This window comes from Gekko japonicus, unplaced genomic scaffold, assembly GCF_001447785.1.
Source record: "Gekko japonicus isolate JY-2015 unplaced genomic scaffold, Gekko_japonicus_V1.1 scaffold471, whole genome shotgun sequence".
Taxonomy (NCBI): Eukaryota; Metazoa; Chordata; class Lepidosauria; order Squamata; family Gekkonidae; genus Gekko; species Gekko japonicus.
Window position 1 is genome coordinate 970,516 of NW_015161418.1, and position 15,855 is coordinate 986,370.

Below are 15,855 nucleotides of genomic sequence, written 5' to 3' on the forward strand. Positions count from 1 at the left end.
TTCCAGCAAAGAGAGGAACAAACAAAGAAATAGCAATCTGAACCCAGTTTCTTGCAAGATAGTGGTGCCCAACCTTTTGGCAAGTATAGGAGAATGGTTTTTTAAATTGTTTTAATGACTTTTGTATGATTTTATAAAAATAATTTTAGTAAACCATTATGACAGTATGGAGTAGAAGGACTGAAATATTTTAAATATATTAAATAAGCTCAAGCTCTCAGCATGAGATACTGTTGCTCTAGAGAAAACTACATTATTATTGCAGCTTCCAAAGATCCACAAGCAAAGAGGAAGGGGGGGAGGTAGAAAAGACAAATAAATCTGATAATACCCAAACAATGTGGTGGTGAGTTGTTTGTAGACTAGACATGCCACTTCCTGACCCACTGGTGTTTCCAAGATCAGCTGGAATTGAGGGGGGGGGGGAGGAATAGGGCACTCTGGCACAACGTCATGCCATTGGAGTGTAACACAATAGAATAATTACTGTGGCAGAACTAGCAGTGAATCAAATTATTTACCAAATGTTGTATGTATATATTTTAATGAATAAAGTGCTGAATCATCTTAGTGTTTAAAGTACAATAATAACAATATAAATGTTTATGTATCACCCTAATAATAAAATCATAGAAGTATGTCCATCTTGAAAAAATAAAAAGTTAAAGTCCCCTATTTAATCACGTTAGTATCCAGAGAAGGACATGGAACAATTTTAAGTAATCCATAATATTCCAAACTTATTCAAAGAGTCCTCCTTAAATTAATCAAGTAACTGCAGTCTGTTGATCTTCAAGCTTTCAAAGCATCAGCAAAACCAAATCTGTACTGACATTCGATAGCGTTTCAAGTTACCTTTTCAAGAGCTGATAATCCTTTCCTTCAAGTGGTCCTACATAAAGCATGTAAATTATCTACTGTATTGACACCCCAGAAATCACATATATAAGAATCAATAAAAAGATATACTCAGTCTCCACTAATTACAGGACACGTTCATAACAGAATGTATTTACCTCCTAATTCACAATGTCTCATCAGAGTGTTTAAAGCTGGGTATAGCATTCTTACTTTGGCAAACCCAGGGGTCTTTTCTTAGAAAAAGAGCTGCAGGAGCTCATTAGCATATGGTATGCTAATGAACTAATAGGCTATTAGCATATGCCACGCCCTCTGGCATCACCAGAAGTGATGCCAGAAGGGGAAGCAAAGGGGGGGAGGCATCTTCAAAAGCCTCCCCTTCCTTTCCCCAGCTGGACTGTGTGGGGGGGAGCGAAGAGAGAAGGGGTTTAAAGTTTAAACCCCTTCTCACTAGAGTTGGGCCACAGAAGGAGGAAAGAGGGAAGGAAAGCGAGAGAGTAGAGAGAAGGAAAGAGGGAAAGAAAGAGAGAAGGAAAGAAAGAGAAGGAAAGAAGGATGGAAAGAAAGAAAGAAAGAGAGAAGGGAAGAAGGAGGGAATGAAAGAGAAGGAAAGGAGGAAAAGAGAGGAAGGAAGGAAGAGAAGGGAAGGGAAATAGAAAAAGAAAAGAGTGAATGATGTGGAAGTAAAACTGTTGTGGCACCTGCGGCAGTGCTCTCCAGGCCTCTCCCGAGCTGCAGCACTTCTGCGCGGGCCCAGGGACCTGGCTGCGGGGCTCTCCGGGCCTCCCCCCGGCCCCAGCGCTTCTGTGCAGGCCCGGGGAATTTGGTGGCGGGGCTTTCCGGGCCTCCTCCCAGCCCAAGCGCTTCGGCACGGGCACAGGAAAACCAGCTGCGGGGCTCTCCGTGCCTCCCCGCGGCCCCAGCGCTTTGGTGCAGGGAGCTGGGGGTGGGGATTGCTGCTGCCACCATTTGTGTTGGCTCCGGCCCCTAAAGACCCCTGGGCGAACCGCAGGTCTCCAAGAAATAGATTACAGTTTCACTGGTGTAAACCATGAACATGAACACACAGGTTGGTCTTGGAAACAGATGAAATAGATTGCAGGGTGGGTATGATTTAATTTACAATTTTGCTTCACTACAGAGATGGATTGCGGCAGTAAATGTCAATATATATGGGTTTCCTCTGAATGAAATGGTTAAGTACATTTTCCTTATATTGTATATAATATATAATAGCTGGCTGACTTTTTGCATGTAATTATGTGGGTCACTTTAAGAAAGATTTGTTCATGTTCATGTAGGAAGACACAGACTTCACAGTGTTGATATGTTGATATGATATGATATTAATTAAGTGGTTTATTGGAAGGCATTATTGCATAATGCATGGCCAGGCAATGTATAATCATGAGCAAATAAAATGCAAGTCTACAGTACAATTCTAAACCAGTCTCCAGGAGAGGACACACTGGGTAGCAGAGTTGCAAACTTAAGAGCAAGTTTAATGCATGTGTGCTAGTCTGAATATTAAGGCACTACTTGCCACCCTATAACCCTCCTGCCTTTTTACTAATGGCTCAGTTCCCTAGCCTCTCCAGAAAGGCTGTATAGACAGGACCCTCACATGCGGACCTCACAGTCCTCAGATTCATGAGATGTAGAATGAGGGGACTTATGGCAACCCAATAAATTAAGGACCTCCAGAATGTCCTATCGTTAATAGCCATGCTCAGGTCTTGCAAACTGAGGGCTGTGGTTTCCTTGAGTAAGTAAATCTATTTCATCTTCCTCTTTTCCTGATGCCTTCAACTTTTCCTAGCATTATTGTCTTCTCCTATGACTCTTGTCTAGTCATAATGTGACCAAAGCACGATAGCTTCAGTTTAGTCCTTTTATGTTCTGGGGAAAGTTCACTAAGGGCACTTGAAGATAGCTTATTTTCCCCATGACTTGCTTTCCCCTGTAAAGTAGGTTAACTTATAGATTCAGAATTAACCGGTAGTGGATAATTTGCAGATTTATTATGGACCCAAAATTCTGCTTTCTCAGAACTAGTGGGGAGTTTCCCATTTTTCCTGTGTCCTACTCAAGATCGACTTTGAAGGGACTAGAGGTGCTAGAGATGGCTTATAAAAGCACCTCTGAGGGAGAATCTTAGAAGTAAAGAAAGAAAGGTTCAGACATTCTACTCCAGAAGAACTTGGCAATCTACCAAAATACTTCAGATCAAGATTTAGCAGAAACCCTAGATGTTCCTTTACCTTTCATTTATTGCCCTAGGGTATTACTCTGCCCCGGTATGGGTAAATAGTTTTTTTTAAAAAACCACAACCCTTACAAGGATCTAATCACATAGATAATGGAGGAAAAGGAAAGATTGGGAGCCTGAGCCCACTAATGTGCCTTTGTTAACACAAGAAGCAGATTCACTTCACCTGAGGCAATTATTTATAGGACCAGAGTTAAAGACTGATTGCTCCCATGCCAATTAATTTTCTCATAGAAAAGATACAGCTGGGATCAGTGAAGAGGCTCTAAGCTGTCAGCTGTCGGATGGGAGGCAGCTATAGCAGCAAAAGCTTTGGGAAGGGCAAGAGAAGAGTGCACTAATAACTGAGGGGTACAGGATTTACCCAGAGAAGGTGAGGCAAGCTCTGGGGACTGAGTTGGGTTAGAAGGCCTGGGAGGGGAGCACAGTGAGAAGGCTGAAGAAAACATTTTTGGGGAGTGGACCCTAGATTTAAAGTGCCAGCTCCCAGTCTGAGGCCAGAGAACATTTGTCCCAAACTATTTCACAGAACTTTTGCTGATTGTTAATACAGTCCACTATATTATGAATATCCACTAATGTTAGGACTGGACAGGACAGTGAGTTTGGTATTATAGAGTATGTTTTTGCAATCTTCTTTAAATTGTGGTTTTTAGATTCTCTGTTTCTTTAATCGCATGTATAGTAAGCTTCCTTGAGCAGAATAGAGAAACACAGGGACTTTGTGACTGGCTCCTTGAATCACATGCTGGAACCAGTGAAGTGATCCGAGTCCAGGAGAGAAGTTGCTATACACAGGCGGCTGCAGTTGGCGCTGAGGTACAGAACACGGGGTGCTGGCCCTAGAGTCCTTCATTTTATCTTTACAAGCACCCTGTGACTACAGATGCCAGGCAGAGCTTCAGGGGTGGTGCAAGGGGCAGAAATGAGGTCTGGCTACATGCTGACATATAAAGTCAGCCCACTCATATTGGCTCACCTCAATTAGTCAAACCCAGATTCTTTTGTATTTGAACCCAGGCTCAAATCAACTTCAATGGGGAAGGGTTCCACCACCAGCCCTCTCTTCCCAGTCACTTTTTTTCATTTTTCCCAGTTCCGCTTTGTGGTGGGACAGCAGCAGGAGGTAAAATCTCCTCTCTGTTCTCCGTTTCCTACCACCAATCTGCAAAAGCCATGTCCTAGGCCGAAGGAGTCCTGGAAAATATTCTCCACCCAACGGCATGGACCCCAGCCCCCTAGAGAGTTAATGTTTCCCTAGACTCTATGTGCCTGGGATGCTGGTTTTGCTGATGGGAGGAAGAGAGAGAGAGAGAGGATGAAGAAGAGATCTTGTTTCTACTGTCACCTTTGTGTTGCTGCTATCAAGTAATATCAGAAGAATGGGAGGGGTTCATGAGGGGTTGGAATCACAGGGGAGCTTGTTTTCTGAGCTTCCTTTGCAAACACCGACAAGGCTGCACAGTTCCATAGACTCTGCTGTTCTCAAGTGCTGATACACTGAACTGCATGTTCAGCTAAGATAATCCAGGTCAAAGGTCCATTTACCACAGCATTTCCTTTATGGCAGCAGTAAATTAGCTACCTCAGGATAACATGAAAACCGGAGCCCTTCCCTATTGGTGTTTCTTACTATCTGGTATATATAGGTAAAACATAGGTATTCTGTTCAGCCCTTATTTCTATGATAGTCCAATGCTCCATGAATTTGTCAGTGGGGGGGATCTTTGGCCTTCAGTAACTAAAAATGGCACATGGTTGGGCAACCATGTGCCATTTTTAGTTACTGAAGGCCAAAGATCCACCAGTGCAAACTATAGGTGTTTAAAGTGATTGTGATATTTAACAATTGAGATGAGAATACTTTGAACTTAGTATTTAAAGAATAAAGTGGTGTTATAAACCTGTTTCTTTTTCATATTTCAGCTTCCCCGTGGGTAGACAAAAGTCGAACTCAGAACAAGATAGATCTGTATGATGTTCGTAGAAGACCATGGTAAGGAATTATGAGCCAGGCAAAACATTTACCCTCATTTTTATGTAGCTCATCCCTCTATGTTTCTTGAAAAACTATTTCAGATAACTTCAAATACGAAGAGCCTTCTTTTTTAAAAAAAGGTTTAATTAAGAACTCATTAGGTACAAGCACAGTGGTTAGTTTAAAAACTATGGATCGATTTACACTAGGTTCCTTTTTTGGCATATCATGGTAAGAATTATCATACCAATAGTATGGCTTTGAAAACATGTTATTCTTTGATACTCATCAACATAATTTAAGGCTGTATGAGAATGTAGTCCCAACAACTGTGAAAATAATATTGTTGTTTATAAAAGCTAAGGGTAGTCTAGGATCCAGATGACATTATTGCTGGTGCATCATCCCAGAATGCCCCCCCCCCCATGTTCTAGGAAGAAAAGAGACCTCCTAGGAGTCCCTGTTGTAGGGGTAAGGTGGGAAAATCACATTTCATGAGCAGAAACGTTTGTGCCCGTGGAAATGTAGAAGACGACCATGGTTTGGTTTCAACCCAAAGTCTTTACAACTGTTCCATACTTGTACAAAAGGAAGAACACAATGACCGATTTCCCACAAGCAGCTGCACCGCCCTTGCTCTTTCCTCCCCCCATTGTATTTGTCAATTTCCCACTACTTGCTGCACATTCACATTTTGACCTGCAGCACCCCCTGATTTCCCCCACATCTTCTCAGTCTCAAAAAACAAGGATCTAGAAGGTGCGGGGGAAATCAGGGGGTGCTGCGGGTCAAAATGTGGCTGCACAGCAAGTAGTGGGAAACTGACAAATACAATCCGGGGAAAGGGAAGAGCGAGGGCAGTGCAGCTGCTTATGGGAAATCGGTCAATGTGTTTGGTAGCTTGTGTGCAAGAGACCTCAGAGATAACTATGTATGGATATGCATGTTTGTGGCATTGTCTGCCTAGCTTCAGGTGACCTATTGGCATACATTGCTTAGAAAAGTTGACATAAGAATCTCTATTATTTATGAAATCTTGCTGCTGTGTTATGCCAATAAAGGTCTATGTATGTATGTATTTATGAAATCCCCTTTGGCCTTGTGTCATCCAAGTCTGAGTATACTGAAACAACTTCAGTTTCTTCTGACCCTTGGTTTAGTGAGAAAAAAGAATGTTAACAAATTTGTGCATGTGTATGCTTGTTTCCTGGGATACAAGAAGGCTGTTTTGGCTCTGTCTGTTTTTTGACATCTTAAGTTCTAGAGATCAAACACTAACATGACATTTTTTTAAAATTCCATCTTTCATAATTTCCCCCCTTTTCAGGTACATCCAGGGAGCTGCATCTCCCAAGGATATGCTCATTCTAGTGGATGCGTAAGTGACCCAAGTTAGACATTCATGTGAGAGGGAGGGGGGAGAAAGTTCAAAAGAACTGCTGTGAAAGGTTTTTAAATTAGGAAGAGGAGGACTGACAAAAATTATTTTTATGGAAGTGTCTTGTTAGCATCTGAGTTCCTGCAGAAACAAATTGAATGCTTGTCTGTCTGTCTGTCTGTCTGTCTGTCTGTCTGTCTATGTTGTCATTTTCCCCCAACTTCTGAAGAAGAAAAAAACAGAAGCAGTCTCAGAAATTACAAGAAAATGTAAGGGGAGGAATGAGTCCTGTTATCCTTTTCCATTCCATCTGTTTCCCTGTCAGCATTATTCTACTGGCTGCTTTTCATCTCAGGAAAAGAAAAATACTGTTAACGGACCCTGTTTGCCAGTAGTGCAAAAACACCCATGGCCTATGTTGAGAAACAAAACAGCTAAGAGGGAAAGGGTTAAGGAACTCTTTCCATTCCCTGCCTATTTCTCCACTGGAACTTGCAGCTTCCAGGGCTGCTTTCAGTAAAAAAAAAGGAAATTGAGTAGAACTGTACCCTTCTGTTGGGCCCTCAGGAATAGGCACTTAGTAGTGTGTGTGATAAACCTGGTTTGGAATCTGAGGGAAGAAGAGTTCTTTGTGGGCTTGGAATTGTATGCCAAATCCCTCAGTCAGGTTCAGCACCACTGATTTGGCAGCTGCTTTCTGTCCATCTTAGTATTGCTCATGCATTATTTATTCTTCCTGCATATGGATTATTTTATGTGCGCAGTGTTATGTGTGCATCTCTAGAGACATATTGGAACAAAGAAAACAATTAAAGGTCTGATAAGTGAACATTTTGAAGTGAAATAGTATTTTGTTTCATATTATTTAGGATATAGAATTACTGATGTGCCTTTTCATTTTCCTACCAAATGTTTTCATTCCACAGTGCTAATTGTCAAGAATCTCCAATCCAGGGGATCCTTGGTATTGGGGGGGGGGGGGCAGAATTCAAAATTACAAAACAAACCTGGAGTGTGAATCCACACACACCACTAGGGTAGCCTTCCACCAGCCCCTTTGTCTACCCACACAGTCAGAAGCCAAGAGGCAAGCTTCCGTTTCCTAATGGGAAAATGCCGTAAGGTGCGCACTGGTTCCACTTTCTTCCCTGCACAAACCTGCAACTGCCAAGGCCAAGCCTCTGCTTTGGCCTCGGCTCCCCACTAACAGCCCAAGGCTGACCTAATCCCTTGCCGCAAGTCCTGTAAAAATAACCCATTGCCCTTGGTTGATAGACGCACCCCGTCAGCCCTGTACAGGTCCTGGAACTCGGCCTGTATGTCGGGGTGTGGCAATAATTGCCCTAAACCACCCTCCATGACCTTCCTCATCTGGCGGTTGGCTTTACGCCTAGCAGGGGTCTCCCAAATTGCACCATACCTGGTGGAGCAGAGTAGCCGACCAGACTATCTGCACTCCGGGCCACCTTAACTCTTATCATCGCAAGGTCAGCCCCCGCTTGTAGCACCAGGGCCTTGTCCTTCATGGTGAAGCAAAATAGCCGACTAGACTATCTGCACTCCAGGCCACCTTGCTCTTATTATCAGAAGGTCGGCCTCTGTTTGCAACATCACAGTGCAGCACCTGAAAGAAGAACCCCACTAATAACTTAAACATAACATTAGACTTTGCAATCCTGCACGTATCCCTTGTAGCACCTTGTAGCCTTCGCCCTCAGCCCGCATGGCTAAATACTGGCATAAGGCCTGCACGGGGCATAATTCCATCTCAGAAAAACTCTCCCGTGACCAGCCTTCAAGCATCTTCCTTATACGGAAGTTTCCCGTCTTCTCTTCGTACCCAGATGCCTTGCTGACATAAGCGAGAGATGGCAGCTTACCCCTGATGGAGCATGCTGACAGGCCTTTACCTCTCAGTGATACACAGAATTGCATCAAATGGGACACTGTTATGGGCCAGACCTGTCTCAGAACTGTTTCCTCCCTAAAGGACAGGAACTACTTACCCGCCCTTTTATAAGCTCTCCGGATGGAAAGGATGAGAACTAAGCTTATTGCCCTGACGGCCTCAGCCCGCCAATCTGCCACACCTCTACCGGCATCCGAACCAGAGTGTGAAGGTTCCGACTAGGGGCATGACCCTAGGAAATTTGGACGTCAATGAATTAATTATGTACTGTGGACAGATTTTGCTCCAGTGTGGTTGGTGAGCTCAGAAGATCAGCTCCACACTGGCACAACAATCAGAAAAAATTCCAGGAAGGTGAGGTCTTTGACCCACCCTGCCAGAAACCATTCCCCAAGCCAGTCCTCAGCACACGGAAATAGACTCCAAAGCCGGAGGAGCCTGCCACATCATATGTAACCTGCAGCTTGGCTTCAACCAGGAGGTCATCCCTCCAAAGACACCCCATTGTATGAATCCAAAAATTCTTTCCATACAAGGAGGTCATCTCTTATACCCCTGGTGACCCTAGTCCTATGGTGCGGTAGGTGCAAGCCCTTCATGAACTCACACAGTTTCCTAACAAATGCCCAGCCGGGTGCCACAACTTTGCGTGCAAAGCTGAGGTGGCCGGCCAGCTGTAGCAACTCCAGTAGGGTAATCCTCTCCTCCCTGGCTGTGTCAATAAATGTCCGCAGTGCATTTAATTTGTCAGCTGGTAATTTACATAGCTGCCCTACCATGTCTATCACTATCCCCAGAAAAAGTTAAAATTGGAGTGGGGCCCTCCGCTTTCTCTTAGGCAAGGGGAACTCCTAGCTCAGTAAAATTCACATGGCCCCCATCTTTCCTGCCAACCGGAAGTCATCAAGATAGTGGGCAGTGCTGCATAATCCTGTCCTGTAACACAATGCCCATTCCACAAAGGAACTGAACCACCCAAAATCAGTACATGATACTGAGCACCCCATGGGAAGGGCCCTATCCATGTAAATTTGCCCTCGAAAGCAAAGCCCAACAGCTCAAAATCAGCTGGGTGGACAGGGAGGAGACAGAAGGCTGACTTAATGCCACATTTTGCCAATTCCACCCCCTGCCCACATTGGCGCACCACTTGCATGGCTTGATCAAAATGAGTTGTATCTAACAGAACGTAACTCCTCTGCTATGGCATCATTCACAACACTGACAGGTAGTGAATGAGGTGACAGTCACCAAACGGTGAAACCCTCAAATTGTTAACTGGTGGGGCATGGAATGGGCCAAGTACCTTATCTTCCCGACACTTCTTGTCAATTTTCCTAAGTCCTCCATCCCCTGAACCAATTTCAGGTTAGTAGCACTTTTGTTGTTCAGTCACACAGTCGAGTCCGACTCTTTGTGACCCCATGGACCAGATCACGCCAAGCCTTCTGGTCTTCCGCCGTCCTCTGAAGTTTGCTCAACTTCATGTTCGTTGCATCTATGACACTGTCTAACCATCTCATTCTTTGCCGTCCCCGTCTTCTTTGACCTTCAATCTTTCCCAGCATCAGGGTCTTCTCCAGTGAGTGCTCCCTTCTCATTTGGTGGCCAAAGTATTTGAGCTTCCGTTTCATTATCTGGCCTTCCAGGGAACAGTCAGGGCTGATTTCTTTTAGGATTGACTGATTTGAACTTCTTGCAGTCCAAGGGACTCTCAAGAGTCTTCTCCAGCACCATAGTTCAAAAGAATCTATTCTTCGGCACTCGGCCTTCCTTATAGTCCAACTCTCGCAGCCATACATGACTACTGGGAATACCATTGCTTTGGCCATGCGGACTTTTGTTGGCAGGGTGATGTCTCTACTTTTTATCATGCTGTTTAGGTTAACCATCGCTTTCCTCCCAAGGAGCAGGCATCTTTTAATTTCATGGCTGCTGTCATAGTCTGCGGTGATCTGGGATCCCAGGAACGTGAAGTCTGTCACTACTTCCACAACTTCCCCTTCTATTTGCCAAGGAGTGATGGGGCCGGATGCCATGATCTTAGTTTTTTTGATGTTGAGCTTCAAGCTCACTTTTGCGCTCTCCTCTTTGACCCTGAGCAAGAGGCTCTTAAGGTCCTCTTCACTTTCTGCCATTAGAGTGGTTATGGGGTGGAGAGGAACAGCAAACTGTTTAGAATGTTGGAGGCAGGACTCAGGCAAAGCAGCCAGTGGATATGGAGACCCTCTGAATGACAGATAGGGGAGCGAACTGATTTTGGAGCGTGTGGAATGTTCTAGAGAAGTGCCAGCACCATTCGGCTTTTATTTATAAGGGAGATGCCCTGAGAGCTGCAGCTCCGACGCAGCTCCGAGATCCGGCTGCGGCACAGCCAAGTAAATCAGGCTGTAGACACAGCCCTGGAAGGAGGCCAGCAAGGGGCGCCCTGCAGCTGCAAGATGCAGGTACGGCCCCGAAAATCAAGCAGCTGACATGGCCCTAATGCCCCGGCTGCAAACGCGGCCAACATCCAGACTGCGTGACGGCCGCGGACACAACTCAAACTGGATCTTTGCCGCTCCGGCCCCCTTTCCCAGACTTCGCTGCCTCACCGCTGCTCACTTTTGGAGTTTTTGGTTTTTTTAAATTTAGATCAGCCCTGCCTTACCATCACCTGAACAGTAGGCAAGGCCTTGGAAAGCTCCCTGATGTGCTCAGAGCTGCTACAGCTACTGAGCACAAGTTCCAACTGTCTGGGAAAGAGCAGAGCCCAGCAGTTTAACAGGGTCAGCTCCACCCCCTGCCCATGTCACAACATGCTGTGCCATGGTGACTGTTGCCACCCCGGTCTCCTCCACAGACACATCCTCCTCAGACACATCTTCCAGCAGCATCGCCGGGAGGCCAGGAGCTCTAGTAGCTCCATTTGTTTCTGTTATTCAAAGGCACACAGTCGACTTGCCAACTTTCCCATGTCAGCAACTGGATTTTTCCCTTCAATCCATAATGCCGGCCTAGTGATGTTTAATTAAAGAACAAGGAATTGAGCCAGAGGTCCAGTTCCTTGACATTAATGAAAACGATGTTGTATGATTCTAAGATAAACGAACAGCTGCCATTGTCCATTGTTAACACTAAAATATGTTTCTGAGGGTTTTTATTATTGGAGGTGTGATCTCTGCATTCAAACATCTGAGGATTGGGCTGTATGCTGATAGCTTTCCACTGCTGTCCTTGGGACTCCCTTTGTTATAAGGAGTGACAAGGGGCTAGAGAAGAGCTAAGTTTTGATATTTCTCACAAAAGGCTTTGTCTTGGGTATGAAAAGCTCGATTCGTTTCAACTTTGCCTCCCTCTTAGTGATTGTAATTTGTGCTTTGAAAGGCAATTAAATGTTCACACAAAGTTTGTGTATATGTGTCTTTATCAGTGTTTGCAGTATATTTTTGCAATGTGTAAACTATGTTTCTAGTACAATACACACGCTAAATAGAATGTTGTTGTTTTTTTAAGTACAATTTCCATATTTAAGGAATAAACACGTGTGGTCTAAAACATGAGAGCAGGCCATTCCTAAAGGGGAATTATTTTTATATTGCTGCAAGTCTATTTCTTTAGAAGTAATCCTCAAGTAAGAACAATGTATCTCTCCTTATATATAATTGTCATTTGGGGTGGCAAAGTTCTATTCACGCTAAAATCAGTTGGCCGCCTGAACTGCCATTCAGAAACAGGTCCCTGGCCACTAGCTGCATTCCCTTCATCCCGCCTACAGATGCGCTGCCCAGAGTCTCGGCCTCAATGTACTGGGAGCTGATGGATGGCTCTGGGTGGAGGGTCCTAAGGCCAAGGCCCATCATGGCGAAGCTGCACCAGCCAGGAGGTGGTGGCAGCATGGGCTTCCTCAGCCTGCAGACCTGAGAAGGGATCATGACGGTGCAGATTGCTCGGGCTGCAGGCCAAGCCCATTGTTATACAATGGCCTATACACTCGCCTGCAGGGGGCTCATCTTCGGGAACATCTTCCCTCCTCCCTCCATCCCGCTCTGGGCCGGGGGCGCAGGTCGCTTTCGGTGTGGGGCGAGGGGGAAGACGATGGTGGAGCCCGCCACACTGGCCAGGGTTTGCTTACCCCCGGTCAAGGTGGGAGGCACCCGAGGGACTGAGGATTAGAAGCTGGGTCTCCCCGATTTGACTCTGGAAGTTGAGTTCCTGAGGCTTCCCGTCCCCTCCCCCCGGGTATTTCCTGATGCCTCCTTCCTCTCCGCTGCTGGGCTATGTCTGCTTCATGCTGGCTCGCAGCTACCCCGCTGCCTCCCCACATGGCCAGCCACCACGCGGGAACAATCCCATGCATATGGTGGGCTCTGGGTGCATTTCCAGCATGGCCTGCTTCCTGCGTAAATGATCCCCCCACCTGTTGAACCGCGACACTTCCTTCCTTCCCTTGACCCCGAGCCGAATGAAAGAGGAGGGCCGCCCAGCCAGCACGCCCCTTCTGAGGAGGGGTACCGGTGGTGGCCCAAGCCACCCGCTGGCGGCCCTTACTGGACTACTGTGACAGCTGCCGGACGTCCTTCTCAGACACATCTTCCTCTCCCGCCCCCCCCCGCCCTCCCAAGAAGTTGTGAGGAAAGGCCCCGAGGGGAGCAGCCAAGGACAGAGACAATGCACCCGAGCTCCAGCCTGGCCGTCCTCCTCGTGCAAGGCCCCTCTTGGCATGCCGATGGTGCACGGCAGCTCGGCTACTCCTCCTGCTGCTGCTGTCCAGGCTGCCGCAAGCCAAGTGAGATCATGCGGCCCACCCTTGCCCAGCTGCCGCCACCACAGAGGATGCGAGCCACGGCAGCAGGCAGGAGCACTCTCCCAGACCCTCTGTCTAGAGCTCTTCCCATTGTATTTATTTCCACAACGGGCCTTATTCCTAGTAGAAAATATAGATGCAGCTTACCTAGTACAATGTGGAGGTGGATGACCTTCTGCTCTAAGGTAATGTGTGAAAAAGGTAATGTGTCAATAGTTCATTGGAATATCAAAATAATCTGTGAGCTGTTTTATAAAATCCAAGCTACTGTCTGTATACTGACATGTTGATGTCTTTAACAAAATTTCTTATTTAGGAGCGGCAGCGTCAGTGGATTGACCCTGAAGTTGATCCGAACGTCTGTCATTGAGATGCTAGAAACCTTGTCCGATGATGATTTTGTGAACGTTGTTTCAGTGAGTACCTCACACTTAGCTGTGGTCCAGTGAAGTTACTTTGAAAATCACTCATGCACAAAAGTACTTGAGATGTATGTTGAAAATGAAACTGCCTTTATATTATTAAAATTGAAGGTAAATTTGGAAAAGGTTGCCTGATAGAATCCAAGAATGGAAATGGGAGGGGGGAGGAACAACATTCCTCTCTGAAACAATGGGAACTCCTAAACAGGTCCCTGGCTATCTTGAAATGGTTAATTCCAGCTGTATGCGTCTGACTTGAACTGCTATAAGACAACAGATTGTGGACCTGAAGAAGCACAGCAGGTTGCCATGTGCTGGTGCAGGGACAAGGAGGCATGTGAATTTTTAAAGAGATTATGCTGCTGCTATTGCTATGAACTACTACTACTACTTCTTTAGTAGTGGCAGAAATATGGAGATAAATATCCCTATTAGGGTTGCCAGCTCTGGTTTAGGAAACACCTGGAGAGTTTGTGGGCAGAGCATACAGAGGGTGGGGTTTGGGGATTGGAGGGACCTCAGCAGGGTACATTACCATAGAATCCACCCTCCAAAGCAGCCATTTTCTCCAGGAGAATTGAGCTGTATTGTCTGGTGATCAGTTTAATGGTGGGAGATCTCCAGACCAGAATTCCCTGTAAGCTGAGTTATGTGCACTGGGCACACCGATTTCCCTCTCAGTGCAGGGGTAGAGGGTGTCCTCCACCTGCACTAACTATAGAGGGCAGCCACTCCTGGCCGCCCATCTTCTGGCAGAGTGGAATGACCTGGGAGTTGCCACCACCAGTGAAGCCCACCTTCTCGCTGATGCTGCTGTGCCCAGCCATCCTGCAGGCCCAGGTGATGGAGGTAGGAGAGCCGGGATTAGAGTGAGCCTGGCCGCCAGTTGGTTGGGAGGATGGAGGTTGGGGAGGGGAGCTGGGCAAGAATGGAGGTGGGGAGAAGGTCAGGAGGGAGCCTTCGGCTGGCAACACAGCCAGTGCTCTTCTGTAGCCTCCCATTGGCTTTCTTTCTTCCACAGTTCAGTTTAAACTGGGCTGCAGGAGAAAGCAAGCCCTAGGAACACCTGTGCCGCACAGAGCATGTTGCTCCAGCGGCACAGAAGATCCTGGGCTCACTTTCTCCTGCAGTCAGCATGAGAGGGCTCTCGTTCTCTCTCTCTCTCTCTCTCTCTTTCTCTCTCTTTCAGTTGAGGTGTGTGAGAGCTGGAAGTGAGAAGAGGCTGGGGAGCTGCTTCCCCCCCTCCAAGCTGCTTCCCTTGCAACTTGACTTTCCTTCCTTCCTTCCTTCCTTCCTTCCTTCCTTCCTTCCTTCCTTCCTTCCTTCCTTCTCTCTCTCTCTTTCTTTCTCTCTTGCTCTCTTCCTTCCTTCCTTTTCTCCCCATCTATTTGCTTTCTTTCCACCGCTCCCCTCCCTTTTCCCCTTCCCTCCTAAAATAACCCTAGTTAGGATTGCCAGGTCCCCCCCGGCCACTGCTGGGGGATGTGGGGGAGGGGTAGCCCAATCCAAGTTAGGGGTGGCCCAATCCACGCTAGGAAACTCCTGGAGAATTCGGGATGGAGCCTGGGGAGGACATAGACCTCAGTGAGGTACAACGCCATAGAGTCCACCCTCCAGAACATCCATTTTTTTCCCAGGGAAACTGATCTCTGTAGTTTGGAAATGATCTGTAATTCCAGGGGATCCCCAGGCCCCACCAGGAGGCTGGCATCCCTAGCTCCAGTGCTGAAATTGGAAGCTCTGGTTCTGTTGTGTGAGTTGGTGCATTAGATTGTGTGAGTTGGTGCATGCAAACCACTGCTAAATCACCCTGCTTCACGCAAACATTTGTTAAATCACCCTGCTTCATGTAGGATGCACAATAACCAGGTGGAGGAGGGGAGCGGTGTCATTCTACCAAAAATGAGAGTGTTTGGGTTTCTCTGTGAGTTTGAGGATAGGAACTGGCACTGAAGTGAGATTGGAAAAGAGTGTGTGGCTTTCTGAAAACCCTTAGAGAGGGAATAAATGTGTTAGAACGGGCAGAGCAATGAACTTAAAACAGTGCTATCTTCTAGTTGCTCAAGAATCTCTCCATTTTGAACAGCCATATCAGGAGATTCAGTGCATTAGACTCTCTGACACTTGAGTCAACTTTGAATTTGAATGACTACCCTGAAGCTGCCAGGAAGCTATTTGAATGTCTTCCCTCCTTCCCTCCTTCCCTCCTTCCTTCCCTCCTTCCTTCCCTCCTTCCTTCCCTCCCCCCCTCC

General features: G+C 46.4%; 1 protein-coding gene across 1 annotated transcript in view; it reads left to right on the forward strand.

The window, feature by feature from the left end:
* CACNA2D1 (calcium channel, voltage-dependent, alpha 2/delta subunit 1) overlaps window positions 1-15,855 on the forward strand; it is a gene marked incomplete at its 3' end in the record, with an annotated part of 640,713 nt that overhangs the window by 516,611 nt on the left and 108,247 nt on the right. Inside the window, exons 8-10 of the mRNA XM_015428057.1 lie at window positions 5,057-5,126; window positions 6,436-6,486; window positions 13,498-13,597. Of these exons, the coding sequence (XP_015283543.1) occupies window positions 5,057-5,126; window positions 6,436-6,486; window positions 13,498-13,597 (221 nt within the window). The remainder of the gene's footprint in view (window positions 1-5,056; window positions 5,127-6,435; window positions 6,487-13,497; window positions 13,598-15,855) is intronic.